General features: G+C 36.6%; 1 protein-coding gene across 3 annotated transcripts in view; it reads left to right on the forward strand.

Moving 5' to 3' along the window:
- SPATA17 (spermatogenesis associated 17) overlaps positions 1-15,265 on the forward strand; it is a 92,048-nt gene that overhangs the window by 5,953 nt on the left and 70,830 nt on the right. For all 3 annotated transcript variants that reach the window (XM_064164526.1, XM_064164529.1, XM_064164527.1), the window contains exons 3-5: positions 1,417-1,498; positions 6,681-6,731; positions 11,142-11,245. In XM_064164526.1, the coding sequence (XP_064020596.1) occupies positions 1,417-1,498; positions 6,681-6,731; positions 11,142-11,245 (237 nt within the window). The remainder of the gene's footprint in view (positions 1-1,416; positions 1,499-6,680; positions 6,732-11,141; positions 11,246-15,265) is intronic.

Below are 15,265 nucleotides of genomic sequence, written 5' to 3' on the forward strand. Positions count from 1 at the left end.
TATCTTCCCATTTAGACCCTCTGAACTACCTGCTGGAAAATACTGCTTCCACTGAGTGATTCTAGCTGTACTGCAAGGCTTCTAAATTTGATATCCATAGTTGGTAAAAATGCTGCCTTACAGAACTGTTTCTAGGCAGCCCTAAAGTAATGATTGCATTATTTTCTGCAAAATTGAAGTGAAACATCAATTACAGAACTTTTAGTAGCATAATAAAGTATGTACAATGAAGACATAGTAAAAATTTGCTTCAAGTCAGATAGGTGTAAGTTAATAAAAAGGGAAAAGTAATTCCTCAGCCTTCCAGTATCTGAAGGAGGCCTACAGGAAGGCTGGGGAGGGACTACTTACAAGGTCTTGTAATGACAGGATGAGGGGTAACGGGTTTAAACTGGCAGAGGGAAGATTCAAACAAGATGATAGCAAAGGATTCTTTGCAGTGAGGGTGGTGAGACACTGGCACAGGTTGCCCAGGGAGGTTGTGGCTGCTCTCTTCCTGGAGATGTTCAAGGCCAGGTTAGATGAGGCCTTGAGTGACCTGTTCTGGTGGGAGGTGTCCTTGCCTATGGCAGGGGGTTGGAACTGGATGATCTTTGAGGTCCTTTCCAACCTAAACCATTCTATGATGTTATGGTTCTATGAATCTAAGAAGTCATGGTATCTGTGAATTTTGTCAAATATTTTAAAACTGTAAAGCTGTGAAACTTTTTGCACTGAACTTGTCCCTTATGTTGGTTAAAAACATTCATGAAAATGCAATCAGGTATCTTACAAATTACATATGTTATTTCATTAAACTTTTGTAATGACAGCTGAAATAGCATGTAGGTAAGTTTGCAGAAGTTCCTGGTTTTTTTTCCAGAATGAAAGTGTATGGGTATGTATAAATCATAGAAGAGAATCAACCAGGTGGGAAGAGACCTCCAAGATCATTCAGTCCAACCTAGCACCCAGCCCTATCCAGTCATCTAGACCATGGCACTAAGTGCCTCACCCAGTCTTTCCTTCAACACCTCCAGGGATGGTGACTCCACCATCTCCCTGGGCAGCCCATTCCAATGCCAATCACTCTCTCTGGCAAGAACTTCCTCCTAACATCCAGTCTATACTTCTCTCAGCACAACTTGAGACTGTGTCCCCTTGTTCTGTTGCTGGTTGTCAGGGAGAAGAGATGTTGGTCTCTTCCCACCTGGCTACAACCTCCCTTCAGGTAGTTGTAGCCAGCAATGAGATTTTATTGTTGTATAAGTGTTGATGTGTGTGCATGTGTTTATACACGTATGAAATACATTTGTAGTGTCTGTGTTTGGAGTAAGTATGGGTATAGTATATGCTGTGTTATTTTTAATGTTAGGAAAAAAATAAAGTTATCTTGTGAAAGCTAAAAATAATCATTAATAATGTATTTCATTTTAGATATCTGACCAATATGGTGATCTTAATACAGAAGTGGTGGAGAGGCTATCAAAGCAGAAGACATTTCAGAAAAATTGTGAAGGTAAAAAACTAGTTTTGACAAATGTGTTTGTTTACTCATAGAATAGATTCAAAGTAATGTAGTATGTTCATTCACTTGTGTTGGAATTAAAAAGCTCAGCTTGCTTCTTTATACACACAGACACATAATTACCTTTACTGTGATGAAAAGCATTGTTAATTTCAGTAAGCCTACTCATAGCAGTCAAGTTAAGTCAGTATTTAAGTGTTTTCAGCTCTGGAGTATCAGTCTTCAAACCAGCAATGAGATCTGTTTGTGCAGGAGCCTGCCTGCATGATGCTAATTGCAGAACTGGAGCTTTACAAGATGCCTTTGTTTTTTTTTTGTCTGGCAGAACTTTTAATTCTGAAAATATATTAAGCCACTGTGTCTACACATTGCTCTGCTATGTTTTAGTGGTTTAAATTTCTTGCTTAATGAACCTTGAAGTATTTGAGGTTTTGCCTTAAGGCACACAGCAGATCACAGTCAATCTAATTCCCTTGATAGACTTGAAGATAGCAGAAGTCTATGATAGCACACAAGCTAAATCCTCTGTTAGCAGGTTTAGGAGATTAAGAAGAAACTGACTTGCCTTTAACATAAAACAATTTAAGTTTTTAAGATGCAGTTTATTTCACAAATTTAACAGTCTCTGTCAATATTTTACAATAGATTTAAACTTGTTGGTCATTTATTCTTGATTAATTTTGTTTAAGTTAAATTATTATGTTTCAATCAAAAGAGACAAGTGAAGAAAAAGCAAAAGAAATGAGCTGTAACAGCTTGTACATTACAAGCTAAAGTCCATACCTACTAAAGTGTATTTTCTGGTAGCAGGATTTGTGTGCCTGAAGGCTTATCAGTTTTTCCCCCAAGACTATCAGTAATCTAATTACTGCCATGGCAGGGAGGTTGGAACTAGATGATCTTTGTGGTCCCTTCCAACCCTGACTGATTCTATGATTGTCTTTACTCAGTTGATGACTGAATTTGAAATATTTTAAAGAGGAACAAAATCTCATCAGCTTAATGCATCTTCTAAGTTAAAGGATCAGTTAATGTTTGTTTTGAATTCTTGCTAGCAACTGTTTTAATGACTCTTGATTATGAAACACAAGAATACATTAAACACAATAGTTCTTTAAATACAAAAAGAATTAGTCACTTCAAAATTTGTCCACTGATAGTGATTGGATTGGTATCTGCTGCCAGCAAACAAGGCAAAGCATATGCACAAAATACCCATGATTACTTGATAATAAATCATTTTAATGATTATATTCAAAATTGTGAAGTGTGAGTGGTACTGATGCGGAAAATAACAAAGGCTGAGGCTCATCAGATTGGTTGTCCATATGTGCATCACTACTAGTATTTAATTTGTTACTCCTAGTGCTTCTTCCTTTGATTGTTAAATATGTTAAGGTAAAAAACCCTTTTGGTTGTGTTTATATGACTAACATTATATGACTTTCTATATTCTGAATAGAGCTACTTTGGTGTAAAGCTTTGTTTCCTAGCATTAATCTAAAGCTAAAATTAAGAACTGCACTCTGGTATCTTTTGTAATAACTCAGTTACAGAGATTGTACTGAATTCTGAAAGTCTTGAGTGATCTATACTGTGTGAATACTGTGTTCAGTTTTGAGCTCCCCAGTTGAAGATGATGCAGAGGGTCCAGCGGAAGGCTACGAGGATGATGAGAGGACAGGAGGGCATGGCTTATGAGGAGAGGCTGAGGGACCTGGGGCTTTTTAGTCTGGAGAAAAGAAGATTTAGAGGGGATTTGATAAACGTTTCTAAGTATCTGAAGGCTGCCAGGAGCAGGGGACAGGCTCTTCTCACTTAGTCCCTGTGGTAGGACAAGGAGCAATGGGTGTAAATTGCAGCAAAAGAGGTTCTGCCTCAACACAAGGGGGAACTTCTTTACTGTAAGGGTCACAGAGCACTGGAACAGGCTTCCCAGAGAGGCTGTGGGGTCTCCTTCTCTGGAGACTTTCAAGGCCTGTCTGCATGTGTTCCTATGTGATCTATGTTAGGTAGTATTGCCCTGCTCTGGCAAGGGCTTGGACTTGATCTCCTTGGGTCCCTTTCAACCCCTAACATCCTGTGATCCTGTGATCTAGAGGAAAGTATGAATTTTAAAACCAGGTGAGCACCAGAACACAAAACTATACATCACTGTTCCTTTTTACAATGTCTCTCCAAGTCAAGAAATCACTTGTTAAAGAAAAAGGAATTGTAACAGTTCATTGTATGAAGGTGGCATGCATCATAGCCTTATTTTCAGATTATTTTGGATGCAGATGAAGTTGAAAAAAAGGAATATTTTAAGTGATGTATTTTGAGACAGCTCTAAATAGTTCAGAGACACCACAGTAACCATTTTAAAGTAGTCCCAGACCACTATGAATTAGGCAAATGCATATTTGCTCTATTAGAAAAAAACAACAAATTTCCCATTCCCAACTTAGACCATGTCTTGGCTCCTTCTCTCAATCTGCTTGCAATAACATTTCATTCTCCTTTGAATTTGACGCATTGCAGTAACTGGCTACAGTAAAAAAAAAGCCAATCAGAATCAGATCACAGTTGTAGGTGATCCCTAAATATGTTTTTAAACAGGAGAAAGAAGTGCAACAGTTTATACACAAAAGGCTTCAGATATGTTTTGGAATCATAGACTTAAAGTAGACCAGAAGGAACCTCTGTGTGTTAACATCAGAGACTTCATCGTTTGGAAGTGGGTATGGTGCATGCATATGAGGTGGCAAATCATTCTTCCCAGAGAGTCAGCCTTACCGTGGGACCTTGGAACTTGCAGACTATGAAAGAATGAAAAGCAATGCAATGGGCACAAACTGAAATGCAGAAAATTCCACTTAGGCATAAGAAAGGAGACTTATGAACAAGAAGGCCCCAGTTCAGGAAAGAATCTTTTGTTTACTAGGAAAGCACATAAAATAGACTTGAGTTTAAGCACTAAAATAAGGCTATGCTTTTGTGGATAGGGATGAACACATTCCCCATCACTTGTAATAGCAGAATTACTGTATATTTGATTAGAATAGGATTAGAAAAGAGAGGACAAACTCACTTGCAAAACAACCTAGATAGTGATACAGGTTTTGGCCTTTGGTGCAAGACAGTTATACAAGCAATTCTGCATCTGGCCAACTTGTGATTTAGAACAACCTTGAGCCAAAGCAGGAACGTGCAATTTATTTTTTATTGTGAGCAGGCCTGGGTTTCTCACACCTAAGTGAGCTATGAAAGTCAGGACCTTATTTGCCACTATCTATGCAAATAGCAAGCAGAGATGCAGTTGCAGACTTCTTCAACAGTTTGCCAAGCTCAGAGTGAAAATGGTCCCACTGTCTTCCAGTGTCGATGACTCAAAGAGCATAATGGTGTCAGGTCTCTAGTTTAGGTTCTTCAGTGAAATGGGATGGATTCAGACCTAAGTGCTTACAGCCTACAACTGTGAGAAGAAGAAAGAAAGATTTGTGAGGTTCAGTTTAATCACTGAGGGACAGAAAACTGATGATAAAGCTTAGGAATGTCATTAAAAACATGTTTTATGTATTTGGTAGCGTGTCAGTTCTCGCATTCCCTTCCAAATAAATGAAAAATGAGCTGCAAAGTAAAAATGTATCAATTTAATCAAACAGTTTAGGAATATGCTTAAACCTGGCAACCACTATTTCATTCCAGCATTAGTTGTCTACAGTTAATACCACTCAGAAAACATTTATAGAGACAAAAAGAGAGATGAAGTCCATTATTTATCCTAATTCATACCTTTTGGGGTGAAGATTCCCTCAAGTATATATAAGCATAGATGTGTATACAGCTACATATGCATGTGAAACTTCTTGGAAATGCAGCAGTCCTGCATTTTTCTTTCATGTAAGAAATATCTTTTCTACTGTTTCCATTATTAGTAGAGTGGTATGATATTAAAGTGAGCATTTAAAATGCACCTTAATTAAACTGCAGGAATTATGCCTTGCTTAATGTAATGAAGAAAGAGAATTTAAAATGAAGTAGCATCATTGTGTTCATTTGTAAATAACATATTGCAGCCAACTGTTTCTTAATTGCCCAGACTGTTGATAAATAATCCAGTCCTGCTGCTCTCCACAGACAATTTGCTTTGGATCAGACTAGGCAATTCAAATAACACTAATTACAGTGAAACCCTTTTATAGTGAATTCCTGTTTGCCATGGGGGAGAAAATCACTATATCAGGGGAAAGCACTTTTGCCTTTGATTTGTGTCTAAAACACGAGAAACACATAAAAGCTGCACATTGTGCTAAATAAAGGACATACTCTTGCATTCAAAGTACTTATATTTTACTTTTTATGATACAATTGTGAATTATGTTCATTTTGCATTTGTAATTAGAGGGCGGAACAGATGTGAAAGCTTAGTTTAAAGTGATGTATCCATTAAAATAACCTATGCTGCCAAGTGATTGCTTAGTATAATAGGGGATTCGTTCACTATGAGAGGAATTCTACTTTATTGGAAGGAAACCAGGACTTCAGGAAATGTTTTCTATATCAGGGGATTCACTGTAACATAGTATCGTTGTATTTATGATTTTATGATGTTAAAATGAATATTAAATGAAACAAAATTCCCAAGGATTACTCGAGAGGCAGCTAAGTACATAACATTTAGTACAGATGGTTGGAAGGCACAATTTTGCTCCATCACTGCATCCGTATCCTTGAACGATTTCGACTGAAGACAGCATTTCTTTGAATTTTTCATTAAACCAGACGTCTTGAAATATGAATTCCTTTTATGTTTCTGTGAGTTTTGGCTAAAAGAACCCCAGTGAATAAATCATACAATACTACGTGTCACCAGCACTTGTGAATATTTCTGCTTTGTTATTCTACTCTCAGTAGAGCACCATTGATTATCAAACTCAGCGGAGAGCATTTTATGATCATATATCTCCATTAGCTCCTAGTTTGACTACCATAGATTTTTCTGGTTAAGCCTGCATTATGTATTAGGAAGCCTATCTCTTCAATACAAAGTTTGATTTTATTCTCTCTTAGCCTAGAACTCTTATTATGTATTATGTATAAAGATTCTTATCTTTTATATGTAAAAATAGGAGCACTGTCTTTGTGTAACTGAAATATATGCCATCTTTTTTTTTTCCCCCTTGATTCACAGACAGCATATTTTATTATGAAGATGAATTTCTACAATGAAATGGCTGTCAGGGTAAATATTTCTTCACTTGTTAAACAAATGAAAAGTCAATTGTGCTCCGAATTTGCTTTTAATAAAATGAGCAAACCAGAATAATATACACTTGATTGATATGCTGATGGCAACAGCAGGAAATAGTACATAGTTAAAAATTAAAGTTACACTCAGTATTCTGGGTTGTATTTGAAAACTGTAGCTGAATTTAAGGCATCTGCATGTGTCTTGACCCATTTGAATGTTCATTGTACCTTAGCATATACGGTGCTGATCAAAACCCTAAACATTTTATCTGCCATTATTATTGCAAATGTAGACATATAGTTACAACTCTGACAAATAATGGGGCTTTTATCTTTGCTGATGTGACTTGTGGCTGTGCTTTTTCTTTTGTTAGTACATGATGTTTGATGTCTCAAATGTCGAAAGAGTTACTCAGAAAGCACAGCGCAATCTCATTGTTTAAACTTAGAAGTGGAACTGCACTGATCTCGTGGATGATATTATGAGCAATTTTGCTAAATGAAGAAGTGTATGAACAGTCCTTAAACTTTAATAAATATACAACAAATGAGGTTTGTTATGGGGAAAATGCCAACATACATGTAATTAGAAATCAGCATTTTCCCCCCTGGACTTTGGAACTGCACTTACATATGTAAAAGAAACATGGGAAGGACATAAGATGATTCTTGGGATGAGGGACTTTTGCAAAGGGGTGTCTTACTAGGGGATGTAGTAATAGGACAAGAGGTAATAGCAGCAAACAGAAAGAGGGTAGATTTAAATTAGAGGTAAGGAAGAAATTCTTCACTGGAATGGTTGTGAGGCACTGGAACAGGTTGCCCAGAGAAATTGTGGATGCCTCGTTCCTGGAAGAGCTCAAGGCCAGGTTGGATGGGAAGCCTGGTCCAGTAGAAGGTGTCCCTGCTTACGGCAGGGAAGTTGAAACTAGATGGTCTTTAAGATGCCTTCCAATCCAAAGCATTCTATGATTCTGTGAAATATTTTTATTTGCAGGGAACTCCTGAAAAGTAGGAGGATTCTTAGAATGGTTTTTAATTGTGTGAACTTTCTGGTTCCTGAATAAATCAAATTCAAGAGATGTGTTCCCATTACATTTTTGACCTAGTGCTGGTTCTCTGAAAAGCACAAAATGTCATATTTGGTGCATTTTAAAGAGATGAAAGCAAAAAAAAAAGAATTGTCAGAAATGCACTTTTTTTGTTGTTGTTTTAGTGTACTCCTTACCTAGTTTAAAAGATTCCACAGTGGATCAATGCTCCAATCATAACTTCATGGATTCATAGAATGGTTTCAGTTGGAAGGGACCTTCAAGATCATCTAGTTTCAACCCCACTGCCACAGGCAAGGACACCTTCCAGTAGACTAGGCTTGAACACTGCCAAGAAGGAGATACTCACAGCCTCCCTGGGCAGCCTGTTGCAGTTTCTCATCAACCTCACTGCAAAAAATGTCTTCCTTATCTCCAGTCTAAAAATGCCCTCTGCAAGCTCAAAACCATTACCCTCCTTCCTATCATCACAAGTCCTTGTGAAAAGTTCCTTTCTGGCCTTTTTTTGTAGGCCCTCTTCAGGTACTGGAAGGCTGCTGTGAGGTTTCCCTGGAGCCTTCTTTTCTCCAGGCTGAACAGGGCCAGCTCTCAGCCTGTCCCCATAGGGAAGGTATTCAAATCAGTAAGAAAACATAAGATGCAAAGCATCTCTTTAAAAGTTGGCTGTGTACTTTTAGAAGACATTTGAAGACCAAATTTCAGAGGCAATTACATCTTCTAGTCAAATGAAGTTTTGCATTTGGTCTTTCATTTTAAAAAGAAATTGAATGTGTTCCCATTCATTTGTAATGGAAATATAATGTTGAATCATTAGGTGATATAAATCTTCAAAGTATCATTTTTTCAGTCATGTCCTTTTCTTTAATGGAAATTTAAATCAGTGGAAAAACAATAGAACAGATCTTTATTTAGTTGCAGATGTCAGAATCTGGTTCTTTATCTACATCTTTGTACAGCCATATCTGCAGAGCTAAAGATACTACCATTCTGGAACACTGCATGTTTGGTGTTTTTTACTGTCATCTGCTTTTTGAAGAAGTAACCAAGGTCTAGGGCAATAAAAAAATAAGGTCTATGGAGTTTCTGCACAGCTGATAAGTGCCCCAAATTTAGATTTCCTAAGTCAACAGTGCCTCATATTCACACACTGTGAGCTTGACTCAAGATTAATATACTTCAGTGTTCTGAAAATAATAATTATATTTATTTTCCTATTTAACCACTTTGTTTTGCTGTGTTAAAATATTTATTTCACTGTATAGGCACTGCTTAGAAAGGTACTTTGCCAATTGATATATACACCCATAGTTTAGAAGGCAGTCCAGATCTATGGCTTACTGGTTTGCATGTAGTTGTAACCAGAACATCAGTTTCACATTTTAAAATTAAATCAGAAGACTTGTTTTAATTGATTTCAGTTTTGAATACTAGGTCAGAATAGGATTCTCCCTTAAAAGATCTAAGGTTGCTGTGACTGCTCATCAACAAAAGTAATCCTATGGAAAGTATTTCCATGAGCAGATGGCTTTTGATATATCAAGGTTTTGCCATTTGTTTTAGTGCTTAAAATAAACATTATTTATAAGACCACTTACATTTTGATGTTACTTAATGAGGAATATGCATCATTGATTTGACTAGCTTAAGAGGTCATTTGGAACTTGCCCGTTAACAAGCTGTAATCTGCTGAGCACACAATGACTTTGTTTAAAATTATCTGTTCAGTGCTGATCAATGACAATAATTGTTTTGTACCAATCACTGTTGAAACTTGCTAATTACTTTGAAGGGCATATACACTTGTCTTTTTTCTCCAAGAATTTTTTAAGCATTCACCTTGGAATTAAACACAAGTAGTCATAATATATATTTGTCTTTATATGACAAATATTTAGAGCTTTCACACTGAAAATATGAACATCATCAGAAGCTTGTGTAAAGTGTTCTTTCCCAAAAGGTCTTCAGTTTTGTGATCTGACATACAGTATTAGGGAAACAGAACTCTAGCATAAAATAATTTGAGACACGTTGCAGTTCCTCTTACTTTTGTTTCATCCAGTTGAAATTGGTGAGGTCATTCTGAAGATAAAATGGTGTAAATAAAGGCTGATTCCAATATTTAATTAGTGCACAGAGCCCATTAGATGTAATCATAGCTTCATACGATTTGAGTCTTTTGTCTTTCAGTTTGGGTTTTGATCCTTTAACCGAGAAGTATCCAGTTCTGCATACATATCTGCGAAGTGATCACCATCAGAAAGAGTTTCAAAGGGACCATAATCCTTCCTTAATGAGCACACATCTACATAGGAGCCAAGTTACTCTTGCTGAGAAATTTTGAAGCCAAACAGAAAAAATAAGGCTAAGATTCTTATTCACATGCAAAGATTTTGCTTAATCCCAGACTTCTGAGGGCATACTCATTCCTCCCTTCCTCTATCCTTTTTTAACCCAGTAAGTTTGTGTAAGAGGAAGTGAAGCTGCAGACTATGAAATTTACTATCACCTAGTTCAAAGAAGCATGTCTAGTGCTTAAATTTGTGTTCCCATTTCAGCTGCTCACATTATTTATTTATATTATAACTATTTCTAGAGGTCCAAACTCCTTCTATTAAAAAAAAAACAAACAAGACTACATAGGGAGAAGAAAACACCAACATGAGTCTTATTTGAGAAGAGAAGAAAATACAGGGTGACACAAAGGGGAAATAGAAGAATGTATTAACACTAAAAATTAATATATTCTATTTCTTTCAGCTTGAGTGCAAAATGTAGTTTTCTTGGTGACACATCACTCATTCTTATTGAAAGCTTTTCTGTGATACACGTTCTCTTATTTAATAATCACAAAGAAATAATCAGAACTGCACCATAAGGTGCCATCAATCATGACTGAATGCTCGTTTGAAAAAAAACACCAAACCCAAAACATTTTGATTTTTGTGATTGCACAATAGTGCTAAAAAATGGTACCTGCCTTAGAAAATAATTTTATAGGTGGGATGGAAAAATTGCAGTAACTTCTATTGGTTGACACAGCAGCAAAGAACTGCAACAGAGCTGAAAGGAGTAAAGTTAGCCTATTATTGAAAAGCACTTTCAATACTTGAAAATACAGACCTTGAAGTCACTGGATGCAAAGGCCAGTTGACAGCACAAGTAGTGGACACCTTTTTTTCTTGTCACCTTCCTCAAACACACTAAAACATAGCACTTGTTTTTTTTTCCACCTGCTTCTTTGACATAAGAAAAAAAAAAACAATACCATATATGGATTGCACTCTGCTTACCAAGTCATTTGGAAATGGGGTTGATTTGAAATGTCCTAAGTAAATTTTTTCCCCCTCTAGATTCAGAAAAGATGGCGAGGCTACTATGTTCGGAAATACATCCATAACTACTATGCACTGAAGAAATACCTGGAAGCTGTCTCTTTAAATAATGAGATTGTCAGGTAAAGATAAAACTCTGTGTGGTAAAGCATTCTTTTCCTGGTTTTAGTTTGCAAAATGTTTAAAGCACTAATTATACTATTTATCTGAGTGTGGGTTCCTGTCTATTATCATAACTATATCTATATCATCTATGTCTATACCTATACATAATCACAGAACCACAGAATGTCAGGGTCTGGAAAGGACCTCAAAAGCTCATCCAGTCCAACTCCCCTGCCAGAGCAGGATCACATAGCAGATCACACAGGAATACATCCAGGTGGGTTTGGAATATCTCCAGAGAGGGAGACTCTACAACTCCCCTGCGCAGCCTGTTCCAGTGTTCTGTCACCCTCACAGGGAATAAAATCCTCCTTATGTTTGCATGAAACTTCCTATGCCTCAACTTCCACCCGTTGCCCCTTGTTCTGTCATTTGGCATCACCCAGCAAAGCCTGGCTCCAGCCTCCTGGCATTCACCCTTTACATATTTATAGACATTAATGAGGTCACTCCTCAGCCTCCTCTTCTCCAAGGTAAAAAACCTCAGCTCCCTATATACATTATATATATATATGTGTGTGTGTGTGTGTGTATCATTGTATGTATATATACACACACATTTGTATTTATATATATAAATATATATAATTATATACATGTATGTGCATATATACACATATATATATGTATATCTTAGTCATCATTCTCTTTATCCTAAGCCTATGCATGTTACACCACATTCCGTTCTTATTTACAATGTTAAGAATTAAGACTAATTTCTTTGAATTCATTAGACATATTCTGGGTTTATAGCAGTTTAATAAAATAAACTTTGGCTCTTCACCTGTGCTTAGAACTCACAGATTATTATGCCTTAAATACAGTTTGTTGAACTAATTTTTTTTTCCAGTATATACAAGCTAAAAAGAAAAAAAAGAACATATTTTATTTTCAAATTGACTATTGACAGTGAGTGAAAGTTCAGACTTGGATCTAAGTTGCATACATAAGCCATACTGAAGTGAATTCATAGTTATAGACAAGATTGATTCAAGTCTGTTAGATTTCTAGCTAGAATTGTTACTACCTGTTGCCACACTATTTCTCCTCTCCATCTCTTGTCTTTCACAGTACTTAAGCTGAAAGCTCTCTCAAATAGAGGCAATTATTTCCCTCTAGCACATTTGATGTCATGATCCACTACTATTTCTTCAGATGACAGTGGAAACTGATAAAACACTAAGTGACCATGATTGCCACTTTCTCATTGTTAACTGAAAGGTGTTGGACAAAATCCACTCAGTTTTTGCTGTTCAGAATGCCTGAGACATGTCTTTGCTTTCTGAAATGTAGAAGTATAAGGGAATCTAGTGAAAAAATGTATCTGGAAATCTTGCCTAGATCACATGGCAAAGGCAATTTAGCCAGAATACTGGTAGGGAATATATGCAAATTATATATGAGAATAAAATATATGCAAATTATATATGGAAAAAAAATTATCTGACTCCTTTGCATGCTGCCTATTAATTTGTATTATTTTCCACAATTATAGCTGATATTACATCCTCTTTGCCCTAGCATTGTAACTCACAGATTACATTGCTGCACATAATGAAACAACCTCTAATCTCTTACTGGTATTAACTTAAATATATTCTATGAAGAAAGTTAGGTCATAATACAGCAAAATCAGACTTGAAACATTTGTAATCTCTTCATTTATACCTTCTTGTTCTGAAATGCTTGAAATGTTTTCTCTTCTTGAAATGTAGAATCCTAAGAAGACTGAATTAAGTACTGAATTAAGTCTTGGAAAGCTAAGCCATAACTTTTCTGGTTTAAAATGCATATAGCTGGATGAACTACAGAGACACATCTTGCCTCTCTGTTCATAATAGTTCCATCAATCTTCTCCATTCTCTGTCTAAACCTGGACCAAGTCTTATAATCTGTCAGTTAGACTGACTTTGATGTGTGTGAGCAAAACAGTAAAGCAAATGGTATTCCTGCTGTACCAAACACAGATCAATTAGAGCTTTATATTTTATAATTTCCCACACCCACAATATATCCCTTCTGGGTACATCTAACTTTGGAGGTGTTTGGTTTCATCTGGAATAAAGCATTTAAACCACAACAGATGAACTACAAAAATATTTGTCTTTCAGTACTTTGACATGTTCATCAAATTCCCTGGTATTCATCCCAGTCCATTAAAACTCATAAAGCCTGTGCATTAGGTAGGTATTATAGTGAAGAAGTAATTTAGTACTGTTTTTTATTAAAAGGTAAGGTACATCAAAATGTGTCAAAGTTCTCTTAATGGCAAATGATATATTGATATTTGCTAATTTAAGTTGTCTTCTGGATTGCACAGAAATCTAGGCTGTGTAGGTTAAAAAAAGGCTGTATTTCACATTAAAGAAAAAAACTTAAGGGTTTGTGAGATAATTTGGTCAAATGGATCATAGAATTCAGTTTTTAGAATAGAATCATAGAAGCAACCAGGTTGCAAGAGACCTCCAAGCTCATCCAGTCCAACCTAGCACCCTGCCCTGTCCAATCAACTAGACCATGACACTAAGTGCCTCATCCAGGCTTTGTTTGAACACCTCCAGGGATGGTGACTTCACTACCTCCCTGGGCAGCCCATTCCCATGGCAAATCACTCCCTCTGTGAAGAACTTCCTCCTAAAATCCAGCCTAGACCTCCTCTCAAAACAATTTAAGACTGTGTCCCCTTATTCTATTACTGGTTGCCTGGGAGAAAAGAGCAACCCCCACCTGGCTCCAGCTTCCCTTCAGGTAGTTGTAGACAACAAAATGCATCAGTTAAAATGCATCAGTTCTCAAGTGCATTTGAGAATCACTGCAGTAATCTCTTTACTGGGGTACATTTGAAAACAATATGTATCATATTACTGCTTACTTGTTTCTGAAAGAAACTTCAGAGGAAGGTGCCATGAAACTTTGGGCATTTTGTTAGTTTCTTAAAAGAGTATCCTGTAAGAGCTATAGAATAAAATTTGTCTCCTTCTCTCTTCTCCTTCATCCTATTTTTTTCCAAATACAGGACCCTTCCCTTATTAAAGGGTTTTCTCAACCAGTAGCTGCATCTTTACCATTCAGCTTTAATACAAACCGTCCTTATTTAATAGCTGCCCTCATTTAGTAGCCAGACCTTTATCATTTGTCTTTACCATGAAAACCCCAGGAGAAAGTAAACTTAATAGAAGCTGCCCCAGTTTAAAGCCATGGAGGCATGTAATTAAGTTTAACAGAAATTGATTTAACAGAAATTGACCTAAAATATAATTAAATAATAATAGTCATATTATGTGTGAGTTTCCACTCGTTTAACAGACTGCTTATCACAACTTAAGTCCTTGTTTTTGTATAAGCCAAAGATGACTGTCAGCTCTAGCTCCCACACTGGCTGAAGAGTCTGGATTTTCCTCCAGCATTCCCATTACTTGATACTGCTACAGAGCCAATAGTTGTAATTACTGCTAGTGTCCTCACTACGTCCCTAATAAAGCTGAGAAGTGATGCAGAGTAGCATGACACATGGCAAAAGAATGAATTATGAACCCTGAACTCTGTCTGCATAGAATCATAGAATCAATGAGTTTGGAAGAGACCTCCAAGCTCATCCAGTCCAACCTCTCACCCAGCCCTGTCCAATCAACTAGACCATGGCACTAAGTGTCTCATCCAGGCTTTTTTTGAACACCTCCAGGGATGGCTACTCCACCACCTCCCTGGATAGACCATAAGTACATACTTAGATTTTCCTTAACTTTTTGTGCATTTTAGCCTCAGTGTAATGGTTCATCAGTCCTGAATTGTGTTTTGCCTACAAACTTTAGGAAGTTCTAAACAAACCATAAAAAACCTGTTCTGAAATATTTATTTTACAAAATGTTGTTATTTAGATTTTAGTAATAAGTTTTCATCCATAGGATTCATTTTTACTTAAATAAACACCATTGCATCTTGTGTTCCACAAGAAGGGCTGGATGGAGGAACAGGGA

This window comes from Pogoniulus pusillus, chromosome 25 (assembly GCF_015220805.1).
Source record: "Pogoniulus pusillus isolate bPogPus1 chromosome 25, bPogPus1.pri, whole genome shotgun sequence".
Taxonomy (NCBI): Eukaryota; Metazoa; Chordata; class Aves; order Piciformes; family Lybiidae; genus Pogoniulus; species Pogoniulus pusillus.